At 36.1% G+C, this 25,278-nt stretch overlaps 1 protein-coding gene across 1 annotated transcript; it reads left to right on the top strand.

The window, feature by feature from the left end:
* The first annotated feature begins 447 nt into the window (after positions 1-447).
* Positions 448-23,664, top strand: TRPC1 (transient receptor potential cation channel, subfamily C, member 1). Its single transcript, XM_009325125.1, has 13 exons — positions 448-463; positions 1,576-1,730; positions 2,960-3,061; positions 3,910-4,112; positions 5,540-5,671; positions 6,951-7,146; positions 8,835-9,171; positions 13,069-13,208; positions 15,367-15,510; positions 19,612-19,787; positions 19,943-20,144; positions 20,699-20,893; positions 21,733-23,664. The coding sequence occupies exons 1-13, from the start codon at positions 448-450 to the stop codon at positions 21,958-21,960; spliced, it is 2,226 nt and encodes a 741-aa protein (XP_009323400.1). The 3' UTR covers positions 21,961-23,664.
* Positions 23,665-25,278: the final 1,614 nt, after the last annotated feature.

Raw genomic sequence — 25,278 nt, forward strand, 5'->3', positions numbered from 1 at the left:
CTCGGGAGGCGCTCCGCGCCGAGGCCGCCCTGCTCCGGCCCCGCCGCCTCCCGCTATCCCTCGTACCAGCGGGCGCCGGGGGAAAGGAGGCGTCGGGCCAGCTCCGGTGTTTGTCAGGGAGTTCGTTTGGTGTCAGAGGAGTTCGTGAGATACTTAATACGTTCGCTGCCAAAGCGTCCGAGAGTATACAGTTGTTGTAAAACTGGGGGCTTATCTAGGCATCCCCAGAATGAGTGAGACTAGTTTCCTGTGATTTGCACCCATGGTGGTGGATGGGAAGAGATTTTCCTTTCTAAAATATGCAACTTGCTTTAAGAATATGTTTAGTTACCCTTAAGTAGCGAAACAGCCTTAAATCAAACTGATCTTAACATGTCCGAAACATTGGACTCTAAGATAGGCTTTTAATCATGTGCTGAACGGTTATGTGTACTTCAGGACATAAGCATGGTTGTAGAAGCCGGTGTGTTTATATGCAGAGCTGTCTGCTGGCCGTGTGTTTAGGCTAGTTCACAACCGTAGGAGTATTTCTGCGGTGACGTTAGCCAGCGGGCTTAGGAAGTTTGTGCTGGTGCTCTCAGCGGCGGGATGCCTTGCTGTCAGCCAGCTGGACTGCCTGCAGCCGTGCTGCTGGCGTAGTCTGTCCTGAAGATCAGACAGAGCCACAGCTTTCTCCCTAAGTATAAACAGAGGCCCAGGGAGCTAAAAGGATGCACAACAAAAAACATTAAAAAAAAAAAAATTGTCTATGTAACAGCTGGTTTAGTACTCTTGCAAATTTTGTGCGTATTCTACTGCACATAGAAGTATTCTACGTATACTTCTGTAAGTATTCTACGCTAAGGTTTGTCATGGTCTTCTATGTTGCAAAATAACTTGTTATTCTAGAGACAGAAGTAATTTGAAGGTTTTATCCTTGGCAAGAAGAATCAATTAAACAGAATAACACTAAATTGGGCAGCCTGGTGTGTCTGTACGTCAGTCAAATAGGAAAGTGCAGCTTGCTGTAGTTAGCTTTACTTGCTCATCAAACTTGCTAGCTTGAATTTTATAACATTGCAGCATCAGACCACACCTGCTTTGATGATATATACGCTAGAATTGGAGTGATACAGGGAAGACTAATGTGGCTTCTGCTCAAGGAAGATTTAAACCTGTTTGTAGCGTCATAGAGAGGGCTTCTCTGAGCCTATGGCTCTTTTGAAGGGAGAAGCCTTCTCTGATGTAGTTGAACTTGATGTTTCCTGTGTCTCACAGGTTATGTATGAGCTATTGCCCCAGTTTTGAAAAGTACCCATGCTTTTGTGTGTGTTTGGTTTTAGGACTGGAGCTAAAGGGGTGGATTAAAGTACATGTCTTAGTGCTTTCCAGAAAAAGACCTCCTGAAATATCTTTAGTTTCCTCCCTGATGAGAGAATGCTTATCTACCTTGACTTCCTAATTGTCTGACATATTCTATGTCTCTTGTCAGCAATGGAATGTTGTCTTGTTTAATGGTAGCTCGTACTTACAATGTTCACATGTTTTTATTGCTTTATAATGATACTAAGTGACATTCATACGTTATTTGTGCAGGTGACTATTACATGGTTAAGAAACTCTTAGAGGAAAACAGCTCGGGCGAAATGAACATAAATTGTGTGGACGTGCTTGGACGAAATGCTGTTACCATAACCATTGAAAATGAAAACTTGGACATACTACAGCTTCTTTTGGATTATGGCTGCCAGGTATACAACACATAAGTTATTGAAAATTTTCAGTGTAGTCATTGATCTGTGTATTCTACTTTTTATATATCTTCTCTGTTAATCTGTCAGAATTTGGAAGGGAATAGAATCTGTTTTTATAGGCAGTTTAGTTCTTTTTCCATTTAGTAATTGTGAAAGTGTTTTCTTCTCACTAATTGACTTTTGTAGTGGGATTTTATTGGCATGGCAAATGTATAAGTAACATTTTCAATGATATTAACAAGTCTGAATTTTATTTTAAATGTTATTCCTGTTGCAGAGATAATGTATACATTATCTTCAAGCAAAACAAACAGTATATAGTCAAAGTGCATCATATTAAAAAGCGTAGAATGCAGAGATCTCTTTGGCTGTGGAGTATAATAACTTGTAAAATGGTGGCGCAGTTAGAAAAATGCACATTATATTAGATGATTTTAAGTTAAGGCAAGCATGCATTTCTGCAGTGCTTTCTTGTTAAACTTGATCTGTGCTTGATGGCAGAGGCAGTTTCATACCAACAATCCTTCCTTAACTATTCGCAATATCTCGGCTGCTGCTGGAAGAGTTGTAGCTGTGATGGCTTAAGTATGTAAGACAAGGAAAAGTAGTATCTTTTCTTAGGTTGTTTGATATCGGATGGGAAAAAAACAATAAGCTTTCCCCTCCCTGGATCTCTTTTTTAGTGGTGGTAATAAAAGCTGTGTCTTTTTCTTTTATTTTTCAAGTAAAAATTTGAATTTTCTGAAGTGAATTAAAAAGAATAATATCAACTGTAGGGGAAATGAAAAGCTGCTTAGCTCAACTTAAGAGAAGTTTCAGAAGTAGTTACCAGCCCAGAAAAAAAAGCTTATGTTCCTGGCTTTACCACAGAATGAAGTATCCCATATGCCTGAGTTGTGTTACACAGACACTTGCTTTTAACGTTTTTAATAACCTGTAAACTGTCCCTTAAAACTTGATTTTTGCAAGTATCCTGCATCGTCTTTGCTGGAAAGTAATTTCTGCAATTGGTTCTTCTGCTGTTCGTGCAATGAAACAAATTGTCAGTAATGCTATGCTATCTCATGGAACGACAACCTGAATTTGTATCCTGATCATATGCATGGTGATAATACAGAACATCGTTTTAGTACTTTAAAAAAAAAAATGCAGTTTGGCTTCAGATTGACTCTTTCTGCTGTTTAAGTTACTGCTGTTTTCACATATGACTTGTTTTCTTTCCTTAGTCATCGGATGCGCTTTTGGTGGCTATTGACTCGGAAGTGGTGGGAGCTGTTGACATTCTACTTAATCACCGACCAAAAAGATCCTCCAGACCAACCATTGTAGTTGAGTGTTGTTATTCCTTGATTTTTGGTCAGGGAGTGGGGGCTCTTGCGTTCTGGGTAACCGTACTATTTAAAACCATGTTCTTAAATGAAATTCTATATCTCTAAGGTGATAGAATCTGGACATTAGGGATTATTTTTACAGCCTCTTTTCACTTAAAGGATAGAACACATTATTTTGCTTTACCGCCTAAGGAATCCAGTGGCTTTATACGTGCCAAATGCTAACAGATGCCTGGTTAGTCCAGAGGAGAAAAATCTTACCTTGTAGACTGTTTGCAAGGTAATTAGCAGCCATGACCTATAATAGGTATGTTCATGTATTGAAGCTTTGTAGATTTTTCGAGCAAATCTATAAATATCAAATCTTTACCTTGAAATTAATAATTTGAAACTTATCTTGGCAATGATTAAGTATCAAAGAACTTTTAAAAGTTCATACGTAGAGGTGGAGGGAGGGAAGGAATAAGGTGTTGTGTAACAGAGTATGTTAGGATATTTTTTCTGCACTTAGATAGTAAATATATTCATAATAATTTTTTCTGAAACTAGAGCAAAATATACTTTTTAATATCATGCGTGTATATTGGAGAAGGTAGGCATTAAATGTCAGGTTTTCTATGTAAATAAACCATAAACATTTCTGTGTCCATTTTTCTTTTTCCAGTATTTATCTGAGGGGTGTTTGAATGTTGTTATAAATTTTTCCTTATTTTCATGTTATGAAACATAGGAAAATATTTTGAAGGAGAGATTGATTGTTGAACAATCAAAAAAAACCCTTATATGTAAAGACTGTAGTAGAACTGTGTGTAATAAATTTAGATGCTTCCTACATTTTATTCCAGAAACTAATGGAACGCATTCAGAACCCAGAGTACTCGACGACCATGGATGTGGCACCTGTCATTTTAGCTGCTCATCGTAACAACTATGAAATTCTCACCATGCTGTTAAAGCAAGATATATCGTTACCCAAACCTCATGCTGTAGGCTGTGAATGCACACTGTGTACTGCAAAAAACAAAAAAGATAGTCTACGACATTCCAGGTAAGACTGACCAGTCATAGACAATAATAAAAAAATTCTGGTCTTAATTCTCTGGTATTGCTTGGGTCAGATTCTGTATATTTCCTTTTTCTCTTTGAGGTGAGGTTTATGAGTGGCTTCCTTTAATATATCGTAGCCTTTATTGTGAGAGGTGGTAGTTCTCGGGGATGGGTTGTGCTTGAAAAGGCTGGTGGGAGGCAGTGGCTTTTTTTCATTTTGGTTTTATTCTCTTCGTCACTGTGCATATTAAGCTAAGTGCCTTTCCTTTCTACCAGTTGTGTCACATACACTCTAGCTATCTTTGGCTTGGGAGCATAGGAACTATGCAAATATAATTTTTCTTAAGTTAGTTAATACTTGGGTTTTTCTGAGCGAGAATGAGGAGGTGGATAATTCTGTATCCTGTTTCTAAAAGTGTTTATGTAGCATGGATTGAGGAATGCACACTAAAGACAACATTTTTTTTGGTTTTTTTTTCTTCAGTATTTTTGAAAGTTGAAAGCTTTTTAATAAAGGCTCAAATGAGGAGAGGGATTTACCAACCTTAACAATATTTTGTCTGGTTAACTTGACAACGTACTTGAGGGTTGAATACAATTTAATATGTGAGAGTTGGGGTGAAAAATCACAGAGCTCAAAGACCATAAGTGGACTGCCATTACAATATACAATTAATTATTACATAATTACTCCAGTATGTATCCAAATTACTGAAAAATAAGGGAAGTGAAAGGATAATTGTTACTGGTATTCAGCTACTACAGGCCACGTTCTGGTATCCATCTGACACCCCATGTCATTAACTTCAGTATGAGAAAAGGTGTCAGGGTACCCCAAGCAAACAAACAATAGACACTTTTGAGATAACAGCTCTTAGTTTAAACTAGAACGGATTACAGGCTTTGCTTCAGTGTTCAGGAGTTGCTCGTTTTGCAAGAGGAAAGCATCCCTTCAGATGCTTTCCCTGAATTTATTTTTTCGTATTGCACATTAAAGCTCCCCACTGTTTTTAATTTAGTTTGTTAAAATAGAAGATTGCCTTAAATGCTTCAGTTCCCTCTCTTATTTCCACCTGAAGAACCATAAGAGCTACTGCATAACACTTAAAATGTTAAAATTTTACCACTACTGTTACCTTAACTGATGGCCTTCTGCTGATGTACTGATAACAGTTGAAGTAGTGAGGAAAAGAAGAGGGAACCAGTTTGGCCAATTTTTGATGCTTAGAATAATAAAGATTCTAAGTATGTGAAGGACAGTATCTTCCATGACGTATCACATTTAATGCTTGTAGTGTCCAATTTTAAGAAACCCAGTTGTTTTGTCTTTCAGCTGACTGTTTTATGCCAACTTTTGGAATAGGTTCTGATTTGAAACTGCTAATCAAATGAAACATCTTCATTTTGCTTGCTATTCTTTTGTCACAGGTTTCGTCTTGACATTTATCGGTGTTTGGCCAGTCCTGCTTTAATAATGTTGACGGAGGAGGATCCGATCCTGCGAGCTTTTGAACTTAGCGCAGACTTGAAAGAATTAAGCCTTGTTGAGGTTGAATTCAGGTAGGAATTGAAAACACAAATTGACTTAAATACTTTCATGAAATTACATGTATAGAAATGTGTATGCATTAGAAAAAGTTTATTCTTAATTTTTTGTAATTGGAGTGTTTAAACTGATAATTAGACATAATAACAAGTTACATAATTTATGCCTCATTAGCAGTCATTTTGACAGTTTAATTACTTTAAATTCTTTTAGGTATAGACAGTTCAATGTGTATAGTTGCACCAACAGTTCAAATTTCAGCTCTGCTCTGGAAAAATAAATAGAAATGATGCTAAGTGCTGACTTACTTCAAGATCACACAGCTGTTATTCATATCAATATCTCATTAGTACTCTGCACTTTTTTTTTCCCCACACATCAGGGTAGAAGTATGCAACACCTTGTTTATACTGACCTGACTCATGTTGGGAGTTGATTCGGGTATTGTTTCTTAATTTTGCTCCTTTGTAAGACTCTGAACAGCATGTGTGTGTGTATATACATAACATGCATATGTGTGTAGAAGATTTTGTGCTGAAAATGCCCTGTCTATTTAATGAACAAACGCTCAGTATAATTTTATGTTTAAACTGTGCAGGTTTCTACCATTTTGAAACTTACCAGCACAAAAGCTTTCTGAGAACATGACAAATGTTTGTAAGGGGTAAAATTCTACTTTCCTAAACAACATATGAATTTTCTGGTTTTATAGCTGATTGTCTTTCTTAATAAGAGTTCAACTGTTGCATTTTTGTGATACAACTTGGCACTAAAATGGACTGCGTGCCAGGTGAGACAAGCAAATCGTGTGGGTTCTTTTCTTGTGTTTATTGTATTAATAAATAGTATTCAGTGAATAGACTTTAATTTTCAGATGACAGGAATAAAGCAAAACCCAAAATAACTTCCCATCCAAGTGGAAAATCCAAATGATGACTTACCAGTGCCTTATTTTGAGACTACTGCACTTTCTCGTCTCCTGGAAATAATTCTGAGCTTTAACTCTTTATATGGGACTCATAAGATAAGAATTTGCATACTGTAAGTCTGTTTCCCAGTTTGTCTAGTGGAGTTGCAAACTAAACTGAAGCATAATTGTCATGTTACATGGTGAAACCTACTCAGAGTTGTCTTTGGAATGCTCGGACCTTGACATATGACTGTTTTTTGGTGTTTTGTTTTTTTTAATTTGTCTTAGCATAACATACCATCCCAACCAAAAATGGATAGTTAATGATGTAATGGAAAATACGTGGGCAGCGTAACAGTATGTACTGTTTCTGTGTCTTTCAGAAATGATTATGAGGAGCTAGCCCAACAGTGCAAAACCTTTGCTAAAGATTTGCTTGCACAAGCACGGAATTCACGGGAGCTGGAAGTTATTCTGAATCACACATCTAGCGACGAACATGTAGACAAGCGAGGATTGTTGGAAGAGAGGATGAACTTAAGCCGCTTAAAACTTGCAATCAAATATAATCAAAAAGAGGTTTGTCTTTGCAGTAATTTGATAGGCTTTCCATATCATGTTTTGCCAGTAATTCATTTAATTTGTTGTTCTGCCTCTAGACATAGAAGTGGAAATAAATTTGCAAGAGTTGTAGAAGAGATGGTAATACAGAGAACATCTGCATGTGAAACAGGGAAATGATATTGCAAGATACCGAGTGTTTCTTCAGTATTTACTGTGGAGAAGAATGTAGTATTTTCGATATTGGAGTATAGACTACTGCTCTTTTATGAACAGGTCTGATAGTGGTAATTATTTGTTCAGATCCTCATTAAGTCCTTGCCTAGGGAAGCATGGATCCTTAGGTGCCATACATGATTTATCATCTTCTCACTTGTCATTAGCCGTTCAGCTTTGGCTCAGGCCTCGTTTGTGCTGTTCAGTAATTATGTTAGACCTATGCTGGTATAACTGAATAGCGCTTCTGTTCCAGAATAGTAGCGCCTTTTTATGCCATCAGTATGGAACTTATTTCATGCAGTAGGTCATTGTTGTCTTTCTCCCTTGACAAATTATAACTCTAGTTTTACTGTACTAGAAGGCAAATGTATATTTGTGGGATTCTAGTACAAGGGCCGGGGACAGAGAGAAAGTTTCCTTTCCATGCAAAATCCATTTTCAGTTAGCATTTGCAGAAGGCATTATAATTCTGTCTGTTCTACATATCTAGGCTTAAACTGTTTGTGAAACTGTTAAAATACAGTGTTTAAAAGTCATAAGCCATAGTTATGGAACGTCCTTAGAACCGGCATTACACACTTCTGGTATGTGTTAAACAAGCATACTGAAGTATCTCAGATGTTCTGGTTTTGAGCATAGCTTGTTTTTACCACAGTGGTTGGAGAAGAACAACATTTTTCTGTGTGGTATGAGGAAAGTATCTTTGCAGAATACGTTTTATTCCTGGCCAGTTTACTATAGAGACAGTTTTTTGTGATGCTTTCTGAAATGTGATGATAATATCAAGGTTCTTTTTGTTGATATTTTTTAAATTAAATGACAAACCATCCTCCAGTGAAATATATTCTTCTGTAACTCCATGCAGATAGGCGTCTGAAATTTGAAACTACATTTGCATAATCTACATAACCTTCAGGCCAAAATTATCTTCTTTGAGGGACTGATACAACATAGCTAACTCTGATTTAAAATTAACCCTGCTGAATAAAGCGATAATAATTTTGAGAACTGATATGCATAAAACTGCTTGGCCACGTTAGTCCTCATCTTACAAGGTGTTGTGTTTTACAATGTGGCTCGTATTTTACAATAACAGCATCTTATTCTTCAGACAAGATCGCTGCATTTTATAATAACAGGCAATGAAGCTGTCTGAGGTATGATGTTATTTATACGCTAGATTTCTAAATAATTAGAAATCAAAATTAATTCTTAACCTGAAAACCATTAAAAGTCTAGTATGTATGATTTATGTTTAGTTTCTGGCTTTAGAAGGAAATTAAAATAATGGATGTTTATAATCATAGTGGGTCCGTAGCACTTTTGTTCTCTTACGAGATAGTTATTTGAATTTAATATTCTTGCCTGTTCATGGGTAACTACACATAGTTTGAAAATGAATTTTAATAATGTAAAGTAGTAATCTGTATTAAGAAACCTGAGACTGATTTCTTGTTTGTTTCTTTTCCCCCCCTCCCTCCCGACAGTTTGTTGCTCAGTCTAACTGCCAGCAGTTTCTAAACACTGTATGGTTTGGACAGATGGCAGGCTATCGACGCAAGCACACATGCAAGAAAATTTTGACTGTTTTGACGGTTGGCATTTTCTGGCCAGTTCTGTCCCTGTGTTACTTGTTAGCCCCTAAATCTCGAGTAGGTCGAATAATTCACACTCCTTTTATGAAGTTTATTATTCATGGAGCTTCATATTTCACATTTCTGTTATTACTTAATTTGTACTCCCTTGTCTACAATGGGAATAAGAAGACCACAATGGGACCAGCCCTTGAGAGAATAGACTATCTTCTGATAATATGGCTAATTGGTAGGTATGATTTGAGTAGATTGGATGACAATTGCTGATGTTGATCGAACAATAATGATTTGTACTACCTTCTTATGAAATCAGCATGTTACTCATTGCTTGACCGAAGTTTGCTCTTTGAAGGATAGTGTTACAGGGAAAAAAAGAACCAAACACGGTTTGAGGAAGGGTTGTGAAGTGTTACAACAATCTCTAGTTATCACAGAAAGTGAAGTAGCAGAAACAGAATGTTGTAGGATCTAACAGAGGAGGAATGAGAATTTTTCTTCAGAAGGACTGGTAGCATTCGGAGTGATGTAAGTGAGATTCAGTGGTGCAATAACACATTAATGTAAAAGCTGTGTATCTTCCTAGACATTTTAAAATTCTGATCTTAAAAAAGAAAAGAAAGAAAAATAACATGAAGGCAAAGCAAGTGCGTGTTCCTCAGATTAATAGTTTTGTAACAGATAAGAGCCCGTCATCAACTAGTTTTCCTTGGTGCTAAGTTGAGGAATAAAGTTAATTCAGACATTGCTTTAGATTTTTTCCAATAACTTTTCATGAATAGGTAGTAGTATTTAGTATGTAGGTGGTTTAATCACTGTGAGTCAAACTTGTTTTGTTTTTTCATCAGCCAGCGGTCCATGAAACTTTTAATTTCTTGCAGCTCTCTTTTGCAAGAAGTGTTTGGACAACACTCTTAGATATACGGTTTAACTTTTAGGTTGCCCTGTGTGGAGTCATTAGTTAGACTTGATGATCCGTGTGGGTCCCTTCCAACTCAGAATATTCCATGATTCTGTGAATTCTATAAAAAAAGCAGTAGGAATGATCTGAGCTTCTTAATTACTTGTGTGTCTGTGTATGGAATTATGCTAGAGTCTGAATATTACTAGTAAAATTATTGTTTCTTTGAAAATCTAGCTAAGATCTTTATGTAGTTGTAAAGTAGATAGAAAGTATTTGTGCATTGTATGCAAGTTAATTATTTTTCTGGATTGTAAATAGTTGGAGTAAGCATGCAGCAACAGTCATAAAATCAATTCCTGCGCTGTTTCCATTTCTATTTTAATATGCTCTTAACTAGATAGAGCAGGAGGATTCTGTACATTTTTGCTGGACTAATGCAACTTCAAACAATTGCCAAAATTTAGGGTTCTGCAAAATCTCTTTCATAGCTGTAAACGTGAAATTTTTATAGCATTCTGCTCACCTCAGGCAGAGGATTTTGAATGTATATACAAAATTGCCAGTTTAGTGGTATATCAACAATAAGTAACAACCCAGTCTTTCATGACCAATTCTGTAATGCTTGATTTGAAAAGTAGTTAATGATACCATTTGGACTTGTTGCAGAGTTGGCATATTGTTTAAAGAAAAAAGTGTATGTTGTACGTATTTATGTATGCATGCTTATGCGTGCACACTCCGTCTTAGTCTATTAAATTGAAGGTGTGCATTTATGACATCCTTGTTTTAAAACACAAAAACAAGTATTATTTTCCCATGTTATAATTTTCCATTTCTGTGTGTCATTGTCACCAATTATCATAACTGTACCTGAAAGGATGCATGTTAATTCTGGTTGATGCAGTAGAGGGAGCACAGGTATAATTTTTGTTGAGTACTCATGAACTTTTGTTTTGGTTGGAAATTCATAAACCTTTTAACACGGTTTTTGGTTGGTTAGTGTGTGTTTGCTTTTACATTAAAATTTGGTAGATAAATTCATGGAAACTTACACCTTAATGTAAGGTAATTAGATATGTATCATTTGGTTGACTGGACTTGTAAAAAGCAATGATATAGTCGAAAACACCACAGTTTTTATCTAAGTAATTGTGGGTGGTTTATTTGTTATTTTAGGGTGGGTTTTTTTTTGTAATGGTGATTTCTTTCATTGTTGAGCTATCTTAAAACTGTTGAGTATTTCATGCAGATTTTGGAGATACCCAGTACCGCCCCCCCCCCCCCCCCCCCCCAAATACCTGCAGGTCTTAAAAGAAACTTGAGAACTTCAAGTATAGAGTACAAATCAGTGTTACAGACTCCTCCTTTGTTTTGAGATTAACTATCTGATTTAGAGATTAAATATCTGATTTTAGAAATTCTTTTGTTCCACCAAATCTAACGTAGGCAGAAAGTGTGTCATTAGGTGGTCTTGGAAATTTTAATGAAAGGCTATAGAAACATTTTATTTTCTTCATGTCGTATTTTAACACGTGGATTTCAGATAGGATTGAAAAATAACCTGTAAGTAACATAAATCATTAAAATCAGGTTATCTTTCACATTATTGAATCTTAAGATTTTTTTAAATAGTAATTGCATTTATAGCTTAAATGCATATTTTGTAATGATGTATTGTACTGCTTCCTTACAAATATTCAGTAAGTTGAAAAAGAATGTATTTAGAAAATATGTGACAAAATCAACTGGAATAAAAAGAACCATGTAACAAGGATTTACCTACATTATCATCTTCCATAGTCCCATTAAAATACTTCCTAAAAATCAATGTGAAAATGGCCACAAGCAGAATTTCTAACACTTAAAGTTAGCAGCAAGTTTTGTGTTCTGCTAGATTAACTTTCAAAATCATGAATACAATAATTCTCTTTTCTAAGTTACTGAACCTAAATCATACAAGTGTCTTCCTCAGCAGAAAAAAAGCAACAGAACTCAAATTCTTGTGTGTGTAAATAACATCAATTATAGCATCTTCTACTTCTCCAACTCCTTTTACTGATTCTGTAAGAAATTTAGTGTAGAATATATGGTGATCATATGGAGGGGCACAGAGGTTCCGGTTTAGAAATATTTTCTTTATAACCGAGAAGAAGAGAGATTTATTTAAGTCTTTTAACGAACTGTGCACAGCACACTTTTTTTTATTATGCCTTCCACCATGGCTGTAAAGCCGACGGGACAAATAAAGTCATGCATAAGTATCTGATTTTTTTTTTTCCATTCACTGGATCTTGCTCTTACTGGGCCAAAGTTTTAGAGAAGTTGCAAAGTCCTGAAAGCTGAACCACGTCTAACAGTTTTTAACTACCATTTATACACATGCTGCTCTTCTTGTCCTAAATATAGTAGCATACATCTGAAGTACTCAAAAAAACATTAAATAACTGATTATTTATAGAAATCAAAGGTGCCATTATATTTCATCTGACGGTCCTTTCAAATTTTATAAAAATGTTAAGTCTGTAACAGACATTCAGTTAGTAAAATTCTTAGGAACTGTATTTTTCTGTACAGCCAGACATGGTTAACAATGGTAAAATTCAGTTTGCTATAAAGATCCTGAATATTTAAATGTGTGTTGCTCTAAGATATATTTCTGATTTTTGCAATCCTAAGTCACGGTCTTTTTTCTCTGCTAATGTTGTTTAATATCAGTTAGGGTAGGAAAAGTTTCTACTTTTCGGATCTTTTCAGTAACAGTTACTGAGCTGATTATTCTTAAAAAACGTTTTATAATACTTACACGCTTCCAAAAAATACTTGATACTTTATGTAGCAATGTAATGCTTTCTATAGTGCTTTTGGAAAAAGGTGAATACTTTTCATTTTCAGAAAAAGCATTTGTATTCTAGCCCTCTACCTTTATTTAAATTTGACCTTTTCCTGTCCAATTTTTCTCCTATTCATTTCCTCTCATGCCCTTTTTCATTGGAGAACGTGTTTCTTAGTTGGAAGGTAGGCTTGAAAAGGTTAAACATCTTGTTGCCTTATGATTAATGCTTGTAATCCAATGCAATGCTTTTAGTAAATTTATTTGATTACTCCACTTCTTTCTCTTTGCTGAAATATCATTTACAAAAGCCAGTCAAAAATACTTTAGTTGTAAAAGAATATCTATTCAGTGCAATGGCTTGACTTCTCTGGCTCTTTTTTTTTTTCCTGCAGGAATGGTGTGGTCAGATGTTAAAAGACTCTGGTATGATGGTTTAGAAGACTTTTTAGAAGAATCCCGTAATCAGCTTAGTTTTGTCATGAATTCCCTGTATTTGGCAACTTTTGCCCTCAAAGTCGTTGCCCATAACAAGGTAAGCACCCATCTTCATAGACCCAAAGCTCCTCTGGGACTGACTGGGCAAATATCATTTTAGTACATTGCTGCAAAATATGTGAAGATATGTTACGTGTGGCACGTTAGTAGTAGTATGTTGTAGTCAAGTGTACTACATTAGTAATAGCCAACTATGTGGATACAGTTTAGGCTTTCGGGTTGGTGTTGGGTTGACGGTTGGACTCGATGATCTTGGAGGTCTCATCCAACCTTAATGATTCTATGATTCTATGATTCTATGAAATGTTCTTTGTGGTATATGCTGTGTAGTTGTCAAGATCTCTGGTCTTGTTGCATCTTGGGCTTGAAAGAGAAGATGATGAGGCAAATGGGAGTTAGAAAACACATCAAGACATGTCCAAGTACTCAGGGACCCCAAACAGAGCTACTGTCTTCCTTGTAAGAACTGGTGGGTCTTCCAAATGGCTTGATTTTCATTTGGAGAAATCTCCCCGTACAGCTCACCTGATTTGGCATTTGAGCTCGCCTGATTCCATAGATCAGTACTATGCAGAAAGCTAATAGTAATCCTTGTGTTTAGATTGCCTAATGCTTTTTTGTTATAGAAAGTTTTATTTAGCTTTTGATTACATATGCTCAAACGTCGTAAGTGGTTGGGGGGGCGGTTTAATTGTTTTTGGTTTGGTTTGGTTTTTTGGTAGTAAGGAAAAAAGCCCCAAGACCGTAGAGGAGCCTTGTCTTTTCTCTGTGAAAAACCGTATGGATTTGATTGAAGATAGAAGTTTGGAAAATGATCATTCCCATTCTGTTGCATGTGTTGTTAGCTGCACAGCATATGGCAAGCTGGCAGACCAATGGAATATGAATATTTTAGCAAAATTCAAGCCAGTGCAGTAGCACCATTATTTTGTATTGCAAACTGTGAGTTGACAGCTGTCTGGCGGTTGGGAGGGAAATAAACTGGTTGAGTTCTTCCCAACGTGGTGTTTGGCTCATTTCCCTATCCTTGCATTGATTCAGAGTCTGGTAATCATTTGGAAAGGAAAGCTCAATTTCTTGGGAAAAAGCAAGAGAGAATGCCATGTTGGGCTGCCTTCCCAACCATTTGCTTTGTAACCAGCACGTGTCTGTAGTAGTAGTTCCTTTGCTGAGATAAGAGCCCTTTGCTGCTAATTTAAGTCGTAACCTTTTTGAAGATGCAGGACTCCTGTCCTATGTAACAGGCACATGATGGCTTTTTTTGCCACTTTTATATGGCAAAATTTATTTTTATAGTTCATGAATTATTTATAAAACCAAGTGAAAATGCTTGTTTTACATCTTAGGTCCATATTATAGGCACTGAAGCTATAAGAAATAAAGGAAGAGTCTCTGTAGCAGAAGGATTTGTACACATGCAATTGCAATGTATAAAAACACGTTTATCCCTGTTTCTTGCCATCTTTGTGCAGCGCACCTTTGGGCAAGTTACTTTAAAGTAGCTTTGAGTTCGTTTGATTTTGAATGTCCATTTTGAGACAGCAGAAGCTGGTAATAGAAATGCTGAATGTTTTCAGCCAAGCCGAAAGTTCATGGAATATCCACAGATTCCTAATAGTTGAATAATACCTAGTGGATATACTTTAAGGGTGTGTTTACACCAACAGTTTACTTGTGACTTCCGTTCTCTGTAGTCATTCAAAAATCCATTGAAGAAACCCTAGGTCCTAAGTCTTTCTAAATCTTTTTAAAACTGGTTAAGACCAGCTGTCACCACATTGCAGTTGCATGTGTACGTTAATTTTCTTTGCAGCATTTTAATGTTGGTTTTGACTGAGGCCTACCACGCTAGACAATGCACATGTTTATAAAGTACACGAGTCCCTGTTTCAACAAACCGTGCAAAACAGAGTAGAAGGGAAAGCAGAACAGAGGAATAAATAGTTTGCTGAGCAAGTGAGTGGCAGAGTTAGGTCTTGAATTTAAATCATCTGATTTCTGGCTTCCTCTGGAGTGACTTTTAAAAAGCCTTTGACTAAAAAGAGTGAGATATCTGAAAGTAAGCCATCTATATAGTATGTGTTAATTTCTTTTATGCTATTGCCTGTTTTGGAGGCAGAAGTAGGGGGCGGTGCATGGGTGCATTTCTGTATTTATCATGTCAGTGATTTCAGTTTGTCCTTTTTACATTGCAGTTTCATGGTTATGCTGAAAGGACGGAGTGGGATGCATTCCATCCTACCCTGGTGGCAGAAGGTCTTTTTGCTTTTGCTAATGTTCTTAGTTATCTGCGTCTCTTCTTCATGTACACAACCAGCTCTATTCTGGGACCACTCCAGGTGAATATCATTACTGCTTGAGAAAATATTAAACTTGATCTTAATTTGCTATGAAGAGTCTTATTGAAAAGAGAAAACAAAGAAATTAAAGTAAGAAAGTCAGAAAGTAAAAAGTAGAAAGAAGCAATATTGCATTGAAGTTTGGTTTTTTAGCCTCTGATGTAAAACGTAGTGATGTAGATGGAAAAAGGTAAGAAAAAGAATGGAAGACCTAGTGTGGTTCACTTTCTTACAATATTTTTTCCATGCTAACCGTACCTATACTGTCTTTTTGTTTTCATCTGTTGTTAGCTTAACGTACCGCATAAGTGTCTGCGGTTTGAAAACTGTAAGGATCGGGTTCTTCCTGTAAAGTTCTATGCAAACGATTGTCCTAACTTTTTATTTCTAAAGATAGATGAATGAGACATGTAGCAAGGGAAGAGTAATAAAAAGCCTTTCTGTTCATGTTTGTGATCTCGCTGAAGTTGCACGTTGAGTTGAATCGTGCAAATTGCTCTGGTTTGAAAGATACAAATCTCTCAAGAGTATTGAAATAGTCATCTATTTATAGCCAGTTATAAGAAGGGAGAACAGGTTTCTTCTTGGAATTTGCTGGAGCCTTCCAGTGAGTAATAATGACAGTAAAAAACACATTTTAATTATGTAATACATTTAATTCAGTCATCCAGAGATGGTGGGGGAAAGCATTAACAGTCTTGTGTTGTGATGCTGGAACAGTAGAGACCACAACAGTTTCTAAGCTAAATTCAAATTTTTCACTTAAAGTTAGAATTTAACCTGGTTTTGTGCAAAGAATTTAATTTTCTTTTCCCAATTTGAGAGCAGACATGGAGTTTTCGACCGAGTTTATGCCATGTGGTGTTTTTTAGTTATTTGGTTTCTTTTTTTAAGCACAGACCCTCTCATCCTAGTCTTTGTGTTATTCATCGTGATAAACTTCAGATAAACTGGGTGGACCGGAGGGTGCAATATGACACTATACAGAAGGTCTAGTACCTTTGCGGGTAGGGGAGGGAACCTCGCCTATTATTAAGACATCACATTTAGGATGCAATTACCTCCCTCAATTAGAGGTAATGCAATTACCTACCTTTTTAGATTAAAAGGAGGAAGAAAGCTTCCTTCTAAAAATATTATGAGTAGAAGTCACCTCTTATTCCACTAACAACATTTTTTTCCCTTCTGTGGTTTTTCTTCAGCTTGAGTCCTCAGCACTGACTGGTTTTGTTACTTTGCTAGTGAAAAGCCCTTACAAACTAAAGCACCTGTTATTAAAAGCATACCTTACTGAAAAAAGCTTTGCGTAGGTACACTTCCAGCTTCTCTGGCCTCGCTTCCTGGGAGATCTATGACGACAAATCTGATCAGACAAGTCACTGCTTTCTTGTACCGATTTTTTTTTTTTATTCATTTATTTATTTTTCCCGATAGTAATACGATTTAATTAATATAGCTGGTTGTCAACACCATCACTGGGTTTGCAAGTGTCTGTTGGATGAAAAGACACGTGGAATAAATAGGGTAGTCATCCAGTGATTATACTGATGGGATTTGTCCTAATAGGTCAAATCAATGCTTTGTCCTCTCTTCTAAAGAACAGGACTAGTTTTCAGAGCTTTGTGGCAAGAGGGTGATCTGAAAGGGTCCTGCAAGAAACATTATCGCTATTAAGTATAAAGGCAGAATAAATATTTGGGAGCAGCATTTTTTTTTAACTCTTGCTCTGCAATTGGAGCTATATCAAAGACTGTTTTGAAGTAAATAATTTTGGCTCAGATCACAAGGTCTTGTATCAAGGCTTTAGGATCTAGCTGAAAACCTCCAGCTTGAAGGTTCAGCTCATTTTAATGAGTTAGAGTACTTTACCTTGCTGCACAAAAAATTATCTTTTAGAATATTTTTGTTTCATACAGAATAGTCCTTCTTTGAGAAGAAAAATAATTGCTTGTTAAATCGGTCTTTTTAAAATCGTCGTAAAAAGTGCTTTAAAAAGAATGTTCATAGTTCTTGTAACCAGTTCAATATTATTGGAAGATGCCTGTTTCTCCTCTCAGGGTTTTGTTTGTTTGTTTTACTTCTTGCCCTTTTCTCTCTAGCTGTGAGTATGTTGCTGCAAATTATTTTTATATTTTTTCTTTTATACATTTTTAAATGGAAATGCACTTGCATACTTTGAAAAAAATACTGAAGTCTTGATGCTGCAGTAAGCCTTAGGCTTGTTATACAAATTGATTGAACACTGAAGTCTCTCCACATTTTAAAGAGATTCACTGTTTAATGTGCGTATTTATTTATGTACTATATCTTTCACAAGTTTTTTATTAGGAGGCTATGTTATGAAATTTTCCAAGTAAATAAAAACAGTCAACAGTCACCCCATTCAGTGGTACAGTGAAGCTTATGTTATTCCGTTGGCCAGTACAGCTTGTGCAACAACTCTTACAGTATTTTCTGAAAGTAGGTCACAAAGTTCAAATGGTGGTAATCAAATATGGCATGGAAACCCACCAGTGTGGGGGGGAAAGGCAGAGACTATGTTCTCTTGGCTATTAGAGTTATTTTTAAGCATTCAGTTACTTTACTTGTTGATTAATAAAACTTATTTTAATACAGATTTGTAAGTTGGCTGTGTGTGGTAGGTTTTATTATTAACAGAAGATAGAACAATATTCCCCTAGATTAGATCATTAGATTTCAAATGCTTAGAAATTCTAAATACTTAGGAAGGAATAGCATGACTATATGAAGAAAGCAACTGGTATCTGGGCTGTCTTGTTACACTCTATTCCAAACAAAATAGTTTTGGGTGGTTTGCACTTTTTGTGCATTCCTCTTTCATTGACTTTGTCTCCTCTTGCCTGCGACCATGTGTCAGTTAAACGGCAAATGTTTTGTTGTTGTTGGTTTGTTTTGTTTTGTTTTCTTTAAAAGGATAGATGTGATGAAACAGTATGTTGGGGATTACATTCATCCTCTGACCAAACGAAATAATTACTGCAGTAATTATAATAGTTGCAGATTCTCCATGTCCGTGGCAAACTGTGCAAAGAATCAGAGAGAATCTGCTGTGCAACAGCGGTACTCTGAGTTTCCAGCAGCATGGGAGGGAGCAGGAGCTGGCACTTCATCTCCCAGTAAACTTGTACTTGCAAAACCTGACCAGTGATACAATTCTGGACTATGATTTGGTACAGATTGTGATTCATATAGGATTAGGCCTTCCACACACTGATTTATACAGAGGATTAGATTTACTCGACCCTATTTTGTATATTTGCATTCTTTATAATAGTATATTGTTCTCCGAAGAAGTTTGTAGGAAGAGTAATTTAAATGCTGTAAACAGTTTATGCTGTGTCTGTGTAAAAATTTGTGCTTACAACAAAAGTAAGTCAAGGTCTTCTCTGCGTTGGAAAAATGCACAAGCATAATTTTTTTTTTTAAAGATTCTGTATTTGTACTGTTGCAAGCTTCTGTATAGGATATTCTGAAATGGAAACTAATGATCTGAATTTAGTGTTGTATCTTCTACACTCTATACCCTTCAATTTTTATGTGCTTACACACCTACACATTGTGTATATTTAAAATCTTACATAAAATATGCAGTGAATTAATACTGTGCTCTGCAGATGGGCTTTGGTATGCTACTTTTTGATTAATGATGAATTATGATTCCAAATGTTTTGATTAATTCAGTGTCCTTATTAAGTGTTGTCTTAACTTTTCTATGATGGTATTTATGTTCAAATGCATTTAATTTACTGATTTTACCTATTGACTTGTGAGTTCCTTATTACCATTGGTATTGCAAATAAAGAATAAGGTGTACATACTATTGCTTATGGTTAATTGAAAGATATGAACTTACCAAGTGATGTTAAAACTACTTAAGTTTTCTTTTAACACCTAGAATTTTTCACTGAAAAATGGTACAAGGGTACCTCCTGATTTTGAGGTCTGTTTAGCTTCTTAAATTTCAAGTTAAACATTTAAAATGTAAATAGATATTTTTTTCTTGATTAGAGGCTGAAGGAGAGAATACAAACAAAAATAACTGCATGTTTTACTAAAATTGGAAATAAATCTATTTCACAGATTTCAATGGGGCAGATGCTACAAGATTTTGGAAAATTTCTGGGCATGTTTCTTCTTGTCTTGTTCTCGTTCACAATTGGATTGACACAACTTTATGATAAAGGATTTACTGTAAATGAAGGAAAGGACTGTGCGGGGATTTTCTGTGAACAACAGAACAATGACACATTCCATTCGTGAGTTTGATATCTATGAAATAACTTTTTCTAGCCCTTAATTCCTAGTAATTAAACAAAACCGGAATTTTTCACTGAATTTCAATTTACATTAAGTAAACTCACTTTTGGTGTTCACTTTACCTAACCAGATTTTTTTTTTCTTGTTTTTGTAGGTTTATTGGCACATGTTTTGCTCTGTTCTGGTATATATTCTCCCTGGCACACGTAGCAATCTTTGTCACACGTTTTAGCTATGGTGAAGAATTACAGTCTTTTGTGGGTGCTGTTATTGTTGGTACCTACAATGTGGTGGTTGTGATAGTATTAACTAAACTCCTTGTGGCAATGCTTCATAAAAGTTTTCAGCTGATAGCAGTAAGTGGTTTCTGATTAATTACCAATAATTGCTAGCTGTATCTCTGGATTTTATACGGATTTCTTCCTAGGATGTGTAGACTAATCTACAGACCTTCATGGATGAGCTCTGTCTCTGAGCTCACAAGGGGCATCTTTCCTTCAAATATGAACTTCTTATTTACTTTGATCCAAATAAAATGGGTGCTTTGCATGTTGAACATGTGCAAGGTTTTGGCCCTCTGGGAATTAAATAATTTCTTGATACAATGGCTGTTCAAGTCAAGATGCTATTCTTGATAAGGTGTGGTGCTTGGGCATTTGATGGGGAGTTTATACCTTCATAGCTGAATTCTGTATTTACACTAGAGTATATAGTGAATTGAAGAGATCTGTATTTTAATTATTTAATATTAGTAACAAATGTATTAAAATACTATATAATCTATATATGAAAATACTATATAATCAAAGTTAAATAATGGTCAGTTTTTAAGGTATGAGAAGATAAAACTTATGAAATAGCCTGTTAATATTTTTGCTCCTGATCTCTGTTAATGTTTCTGATGCTTTAGAATCATGAAGATAAGGAATGGAAGTTTGCTCGTGCCAAGCTTTGGCTTAGCTACTTTGATGACAAATGCACGCTACCCCCACCTTTCAATGTTATTCCCTCTCCCAAGACTATCTGTTATCTTTTCAATAGTCTCAGTAAATGGATCTGCTCTCATACATCAAGTGGCAAAGTGAAACGTCAGAACAGCCTGAAGGTAAGAAATGATTGGGGAAGCTGTAGGCTCTGAAGCTGGGAAGGTGCTGCTTGCTAATACCAATCAGCAAATTGCTGCATGAAGCTGCCTGTCACGCGGTGACTGCTACTAAGATAAATAGGAACTATAGAATAATGTGTGTTGCATCCAAAATATAAATAAATGCGTTACGTATTTCTACTTCAGTAAGATTCTATTAACTTTTAGTTTTGGGAATTTCAACTCCCTTCCCTCCAACCCCCGGTTCCCCCAGAAATAGTCTGGAAAAAATGCTTTGATTGATTGAAAACTCATAGAAACCTCAAGGAAGTACATGCTAATCTCAGAAACGGTGAGGTTAGACTATTCTTTGCGGAAGGTAATTGGTTTTAAACGTATTACAGAAGTGTCAAAATAAATAACCAAAAAGGATCACTGCAGCCTGTCATTGTTGGGAGGAGGGATATTTTTGTTGTTAAGTAAACGTTTTGATTGTACCCTGTGATTTTGCATACTAATTTTGCATCTTCTTGCTGACTGAAATAGCACTAAATAAACTAAATTCAAAGACTTTATGGAATGTGCACTGAGAAACATTCAGAATTACGGAACTCTTAATTGCTCATAGGATGATTATCAAGCCAGGGAGATTAAAAATTTTCAGTTTTGCTGGTACAGCAGATTATAATTTAATTTAAATTTTGCTGGCAATTTACATGCGTTGTACATTTGTGCGCATCAGGATGTATCTATAAAATAGCTTTGTTGTTTTGTTTATATTTATTCTCTGTAGAATTGTATACAGGCTTTAGGGCTCAAAACCCACTTTTCCATAGTAAATGTGTAATGTTTGTTTAAAGGAATGGAGAAATCTGAAGCAAAAGAGAGATGAGAATTACCAAAAGGTGATGTGTTGCTTAGTCCACCGTTACTTGACTTCCATGAGACAGAAGATGCAAAGCACGGATCAGGCAACTGTGGAAAACCTAAATGAACTGCGGCAAGACTTGTCAAAATTCCGAAATGAAATGAGAGACCTGCTTGGCTTTCGAACTTCTAAATATGCTATGTTTTATCCAAGAAACTAAGGCCTAACTTTGAAAGGAAAAGTGTGTACTTTTAGATACCTGTAGATGAAAGTGTTGACCTAATTCTGTTGCCAGACCAAATAGAAAAGAAGATTATTGCACAATAATACATTTGAAAATGTGTTTGCATGAGTTGCGGAAGTGGTGGAAATAAATGCAAAAACAGATACAGTAATTTTCTTAAGCTCTTAATCTTTAGTGTGTATATAAAATTTGTATATAGGAATTTTTTTAATGTTCCTCAGACTGTGGCTGTCAGGTGTCAAGAGCTTCATAACTAGCACAATGTGTTTATTTCTTCTATTTTTGCTGTTTGTTCCTTTTTGATACTTGTTTTTCAAGTTGTGGGAGAAGATAGGCTTTTTAAGACAAAAATCCAGCCTACGATTATTTTTAATAGAAAAGTCAGATATAGAATAATAGAAAATTTCCAGCACAGTTGGAAATTATGTTTGACTGTAGGTTACAGTGCATGCGGAGACTGTATGGCTCTGAAAGAGGCAGTTCTAGTGCCAAGTTTTGTATGTTACCATTGACTGTATGCTAACATTTATAGAATACAGAAAATCAGATCATCAAGACTCTTCCCTTTTGTGGGAACATTGACGTTTTGAACTCAGACCAACCATTTCTTGAGTGTTTATGGTTATATGTAAGACAATCAATTCCTGCTTGGATTTTTTCAGCGGTGCCTCAAAAGTACGTTTTACTATACATATTAAGATTGGGAACAGAATTTTAAAACTAACCTGTGAACTTTTAATGTTTAATATCTTGGGTTTTTACAATGTGGATGATAAATTATTTGAATTACTAAAACCTGTGATTTAACAAAAATGAGGTGGAGCACGTGAGTGCTATTGTTTGCAATGCTGAACAATTCCTGTGGAACACTGTACGCTTCTTTCTGTGAGAACATACGTTGTATCTGGTCATTGGACAGCGGTAGTTTAGAAGGGCCTGCTTCAGACAGGTTTTACGTATCCTACTTTTAAACTTGTCTTTCTTTTTTCCTTTTTTTTTTACCACAGTTGTTGCCAAGCTAAGCATTTTTTTTGTGTCAGGAATACTATGTTTTGTGAAAACATGTGATTTGACTTGCTTACAATGGACAGTAAGGGCTTTGTGGATTTTCTGTGCTAGAGGGTCCTATATGGCTTTATATGCTTACATATAATTCAAGTTGACAAATTGTAATTGAGAAATGTGAGATTCCTGTATTTTTAATTATGAAATAAGTATATTTATGACAGCTGAAGGACTGATTGACAATTCTACTGTTACGATGGTGCTCTTCTAAAATGGTCTTATGTCCAGAAGGCGCAGGTAGCCATAGTGGTCTTTGACTACAGTTGATTTTGGGAGGTTGATAGAGTGGAGGCTTACATGAATGTTTACTTTTTTGAAGGAATTCTTATAAAACTCTTTTCTTGTAAAGGTAATATATTTTCTGTACTATGAAATTATGTATATCTGAACTAGGTTTTAATACTCTGCTTCCAGAAGTCTTATAGCATAGACGTATTCTGTTGGCTTTTCGTGTGAATAAGAAGCTAACCTCTTGTGTTCAAAGCAAAGAGGATCACTGAATTTTGTATTTGGACTCAGATCTCATGTTTGAATAATACACCAATCTAAAAACTGTGCTGTGTATGCTATGTATATCCAAGAAAGGAAGCAGACAAATAAAAGCTCTTTGAAAAATACGGTTGCATTAATACTAGTCATATTTGAAACACATTGTATCAGGTACCACGCTGAAAGTAATTTCTTTGTCATGTTAAGATAATAAGTTTAAGGAAGGTCGCTGGTATTAATGTGTTATTACCTTTTTTCCTTGTGGAACCATCCTGTTAACGTGAAGTTCATTTAAATGGCTTCATGCAGTGCCGTGAAGTGATGCCTGAGCTAGTTCCAAACAAGCTAGATTGGATTCTAGATGCAGTGTCAGCTGCTTGGCACTCAGCTCACGCCCATTAGTTCTTCTGGGGAGCTGGGTATGTTTATCGGTGTGAAGCAGCATGCTACTGTAGCTGCCCAGGGAAGTGGTTGAGTCACCATCCCTGGAGGTGTTTAAAAGACCTGTAGATGTGGCGCTTAGGGACATGGTTTGGTGGTGGACTCGGCAGTGCTAGGTTAACGGTTGGACTCGATGATCTTAAAAGTCTTTTCCAACCTAAACGATTCTATTATTCTCATTGCTTTCGATATGTTAAGCAGAGTCACTCAGAGCTAGCTCGGTCATTGTCACGTGGCGCTGCGTTCTACTACAGTGTAGATGTGCCCTTAGGAGGAATTGTCTTATTTCAAGGCGCTTTGGGGGGGGGTTGGATTGGGTCTGGGGGTTGCAGAGTTTTCATTTGTCCCTGGAATACCTACCTGTAAAGTGATAGATACCAGAGAGAGAGGAGTTTGTTCTCTGTCGTACCTTAGTTGTATGACACTTCGCATCTCTGCCTTGTTTGAAAGCTGTTGCAGTCTTCCTATCCACTTGGCTACTCATCAATACCGAGTGCTTTCTACTATTTAGTCAATCTTGTCTTATCATTTAGATTTTTGTAGTTCATGTGTATTAAACATGCTATTTCTTTCTCATTTGGCAATTTAATACTGGCTGTTCCAGAAGTAGTCTGCAGATGTTGGGGCTCCGAGGTCTCCCTTACGCACACTCACAGAACGGTTCTGGGCTTGCACAGAGACAAAATTTTAGGTGTCTTGTGTTACTTCTTTAAACTGGGATGTCAAAAAATAGAAAAGTTTGGAGAAGCTGGAGTTGATTCGGCTATAGGATTCAGAATTTCTTTGTACACGTTTTAGTGCAAGTCATGAAAGGACTAAGTGGGGTTTTTGAGACTACTGAAAAACATTGATTTTTCTTTCCTTTCATCTTAATGTCTGTTTTGTCTTAGAGCTAACTTTGCCTTGATGAACGAAAAATGGAGATGGAAATTTTTACGCTATCTCCATTTGCAGCAGAAAGGTCAAAACCATTCATTACTGAAAGTCAGCTTACTTTATGCTCTTGCTAAACTGTGGTTTTGATTATTATTTCCGTTGCAATGATTTCAGAAATTGTATTGCAGTTAGGAAATTTTGGTTCTGTTTGGTTGCAGGTTGGATTTTAAATGTCTGAAGTTTACAGTCACTACACCTGCTTTTAAAAACTTGTAATAATTGTTACCTGTGTTTTGTGACCGATTCTTACTCGAGAAAAATGGCACTGCTCTGTGTTTCTTTAAGTCCTGGCTCCTGTTGCCTGTTGCAGGGCTACTGCTGTCAGTGCTTTGATCTGGGAAAGAAACCGGGCTAAAGGGGGTG

The sequence above is a fragment of the Pygoscelis adeliae genome, unplaced genomic scaffold (assembly GCF_000699105.1).
Source record: "Pygoscelis adeliae isolate BGI_AS28 unplaced genomic scaffold, ASM69910v1 Scaffold155, whole genome shotgun sequence".
In the NCBI taxonomy this organism is placed as follows: Eukaryota; Metazoa; Chordata; class Aves; order Sphenisciformes; family Spheniscidae; genus Pygoscelis; species Pygoscelis adeliae.

What these genes read in the sequence shown, in the direction of transcription:
- TRPC1 (XM_009325125.1), top strand. An exon ending in CCTCCAGACCAACCATTGTA is followed by an intron (nt 3,062 to 3,909) that starts GTTGAGTGTTGT and finishes ATTTTATTCCAG; the next exon opens with AAACTAATGGAACGCATTCA. An exon ending in TCTGATAATATGGCTAATTG is followed by an intron (nt 9,172 to 13,068) that starts GTAGGTATGATT and finishes TTTTTCCTGCAG; the next exon opens with GAATGGTGTGGTCAGATGTT.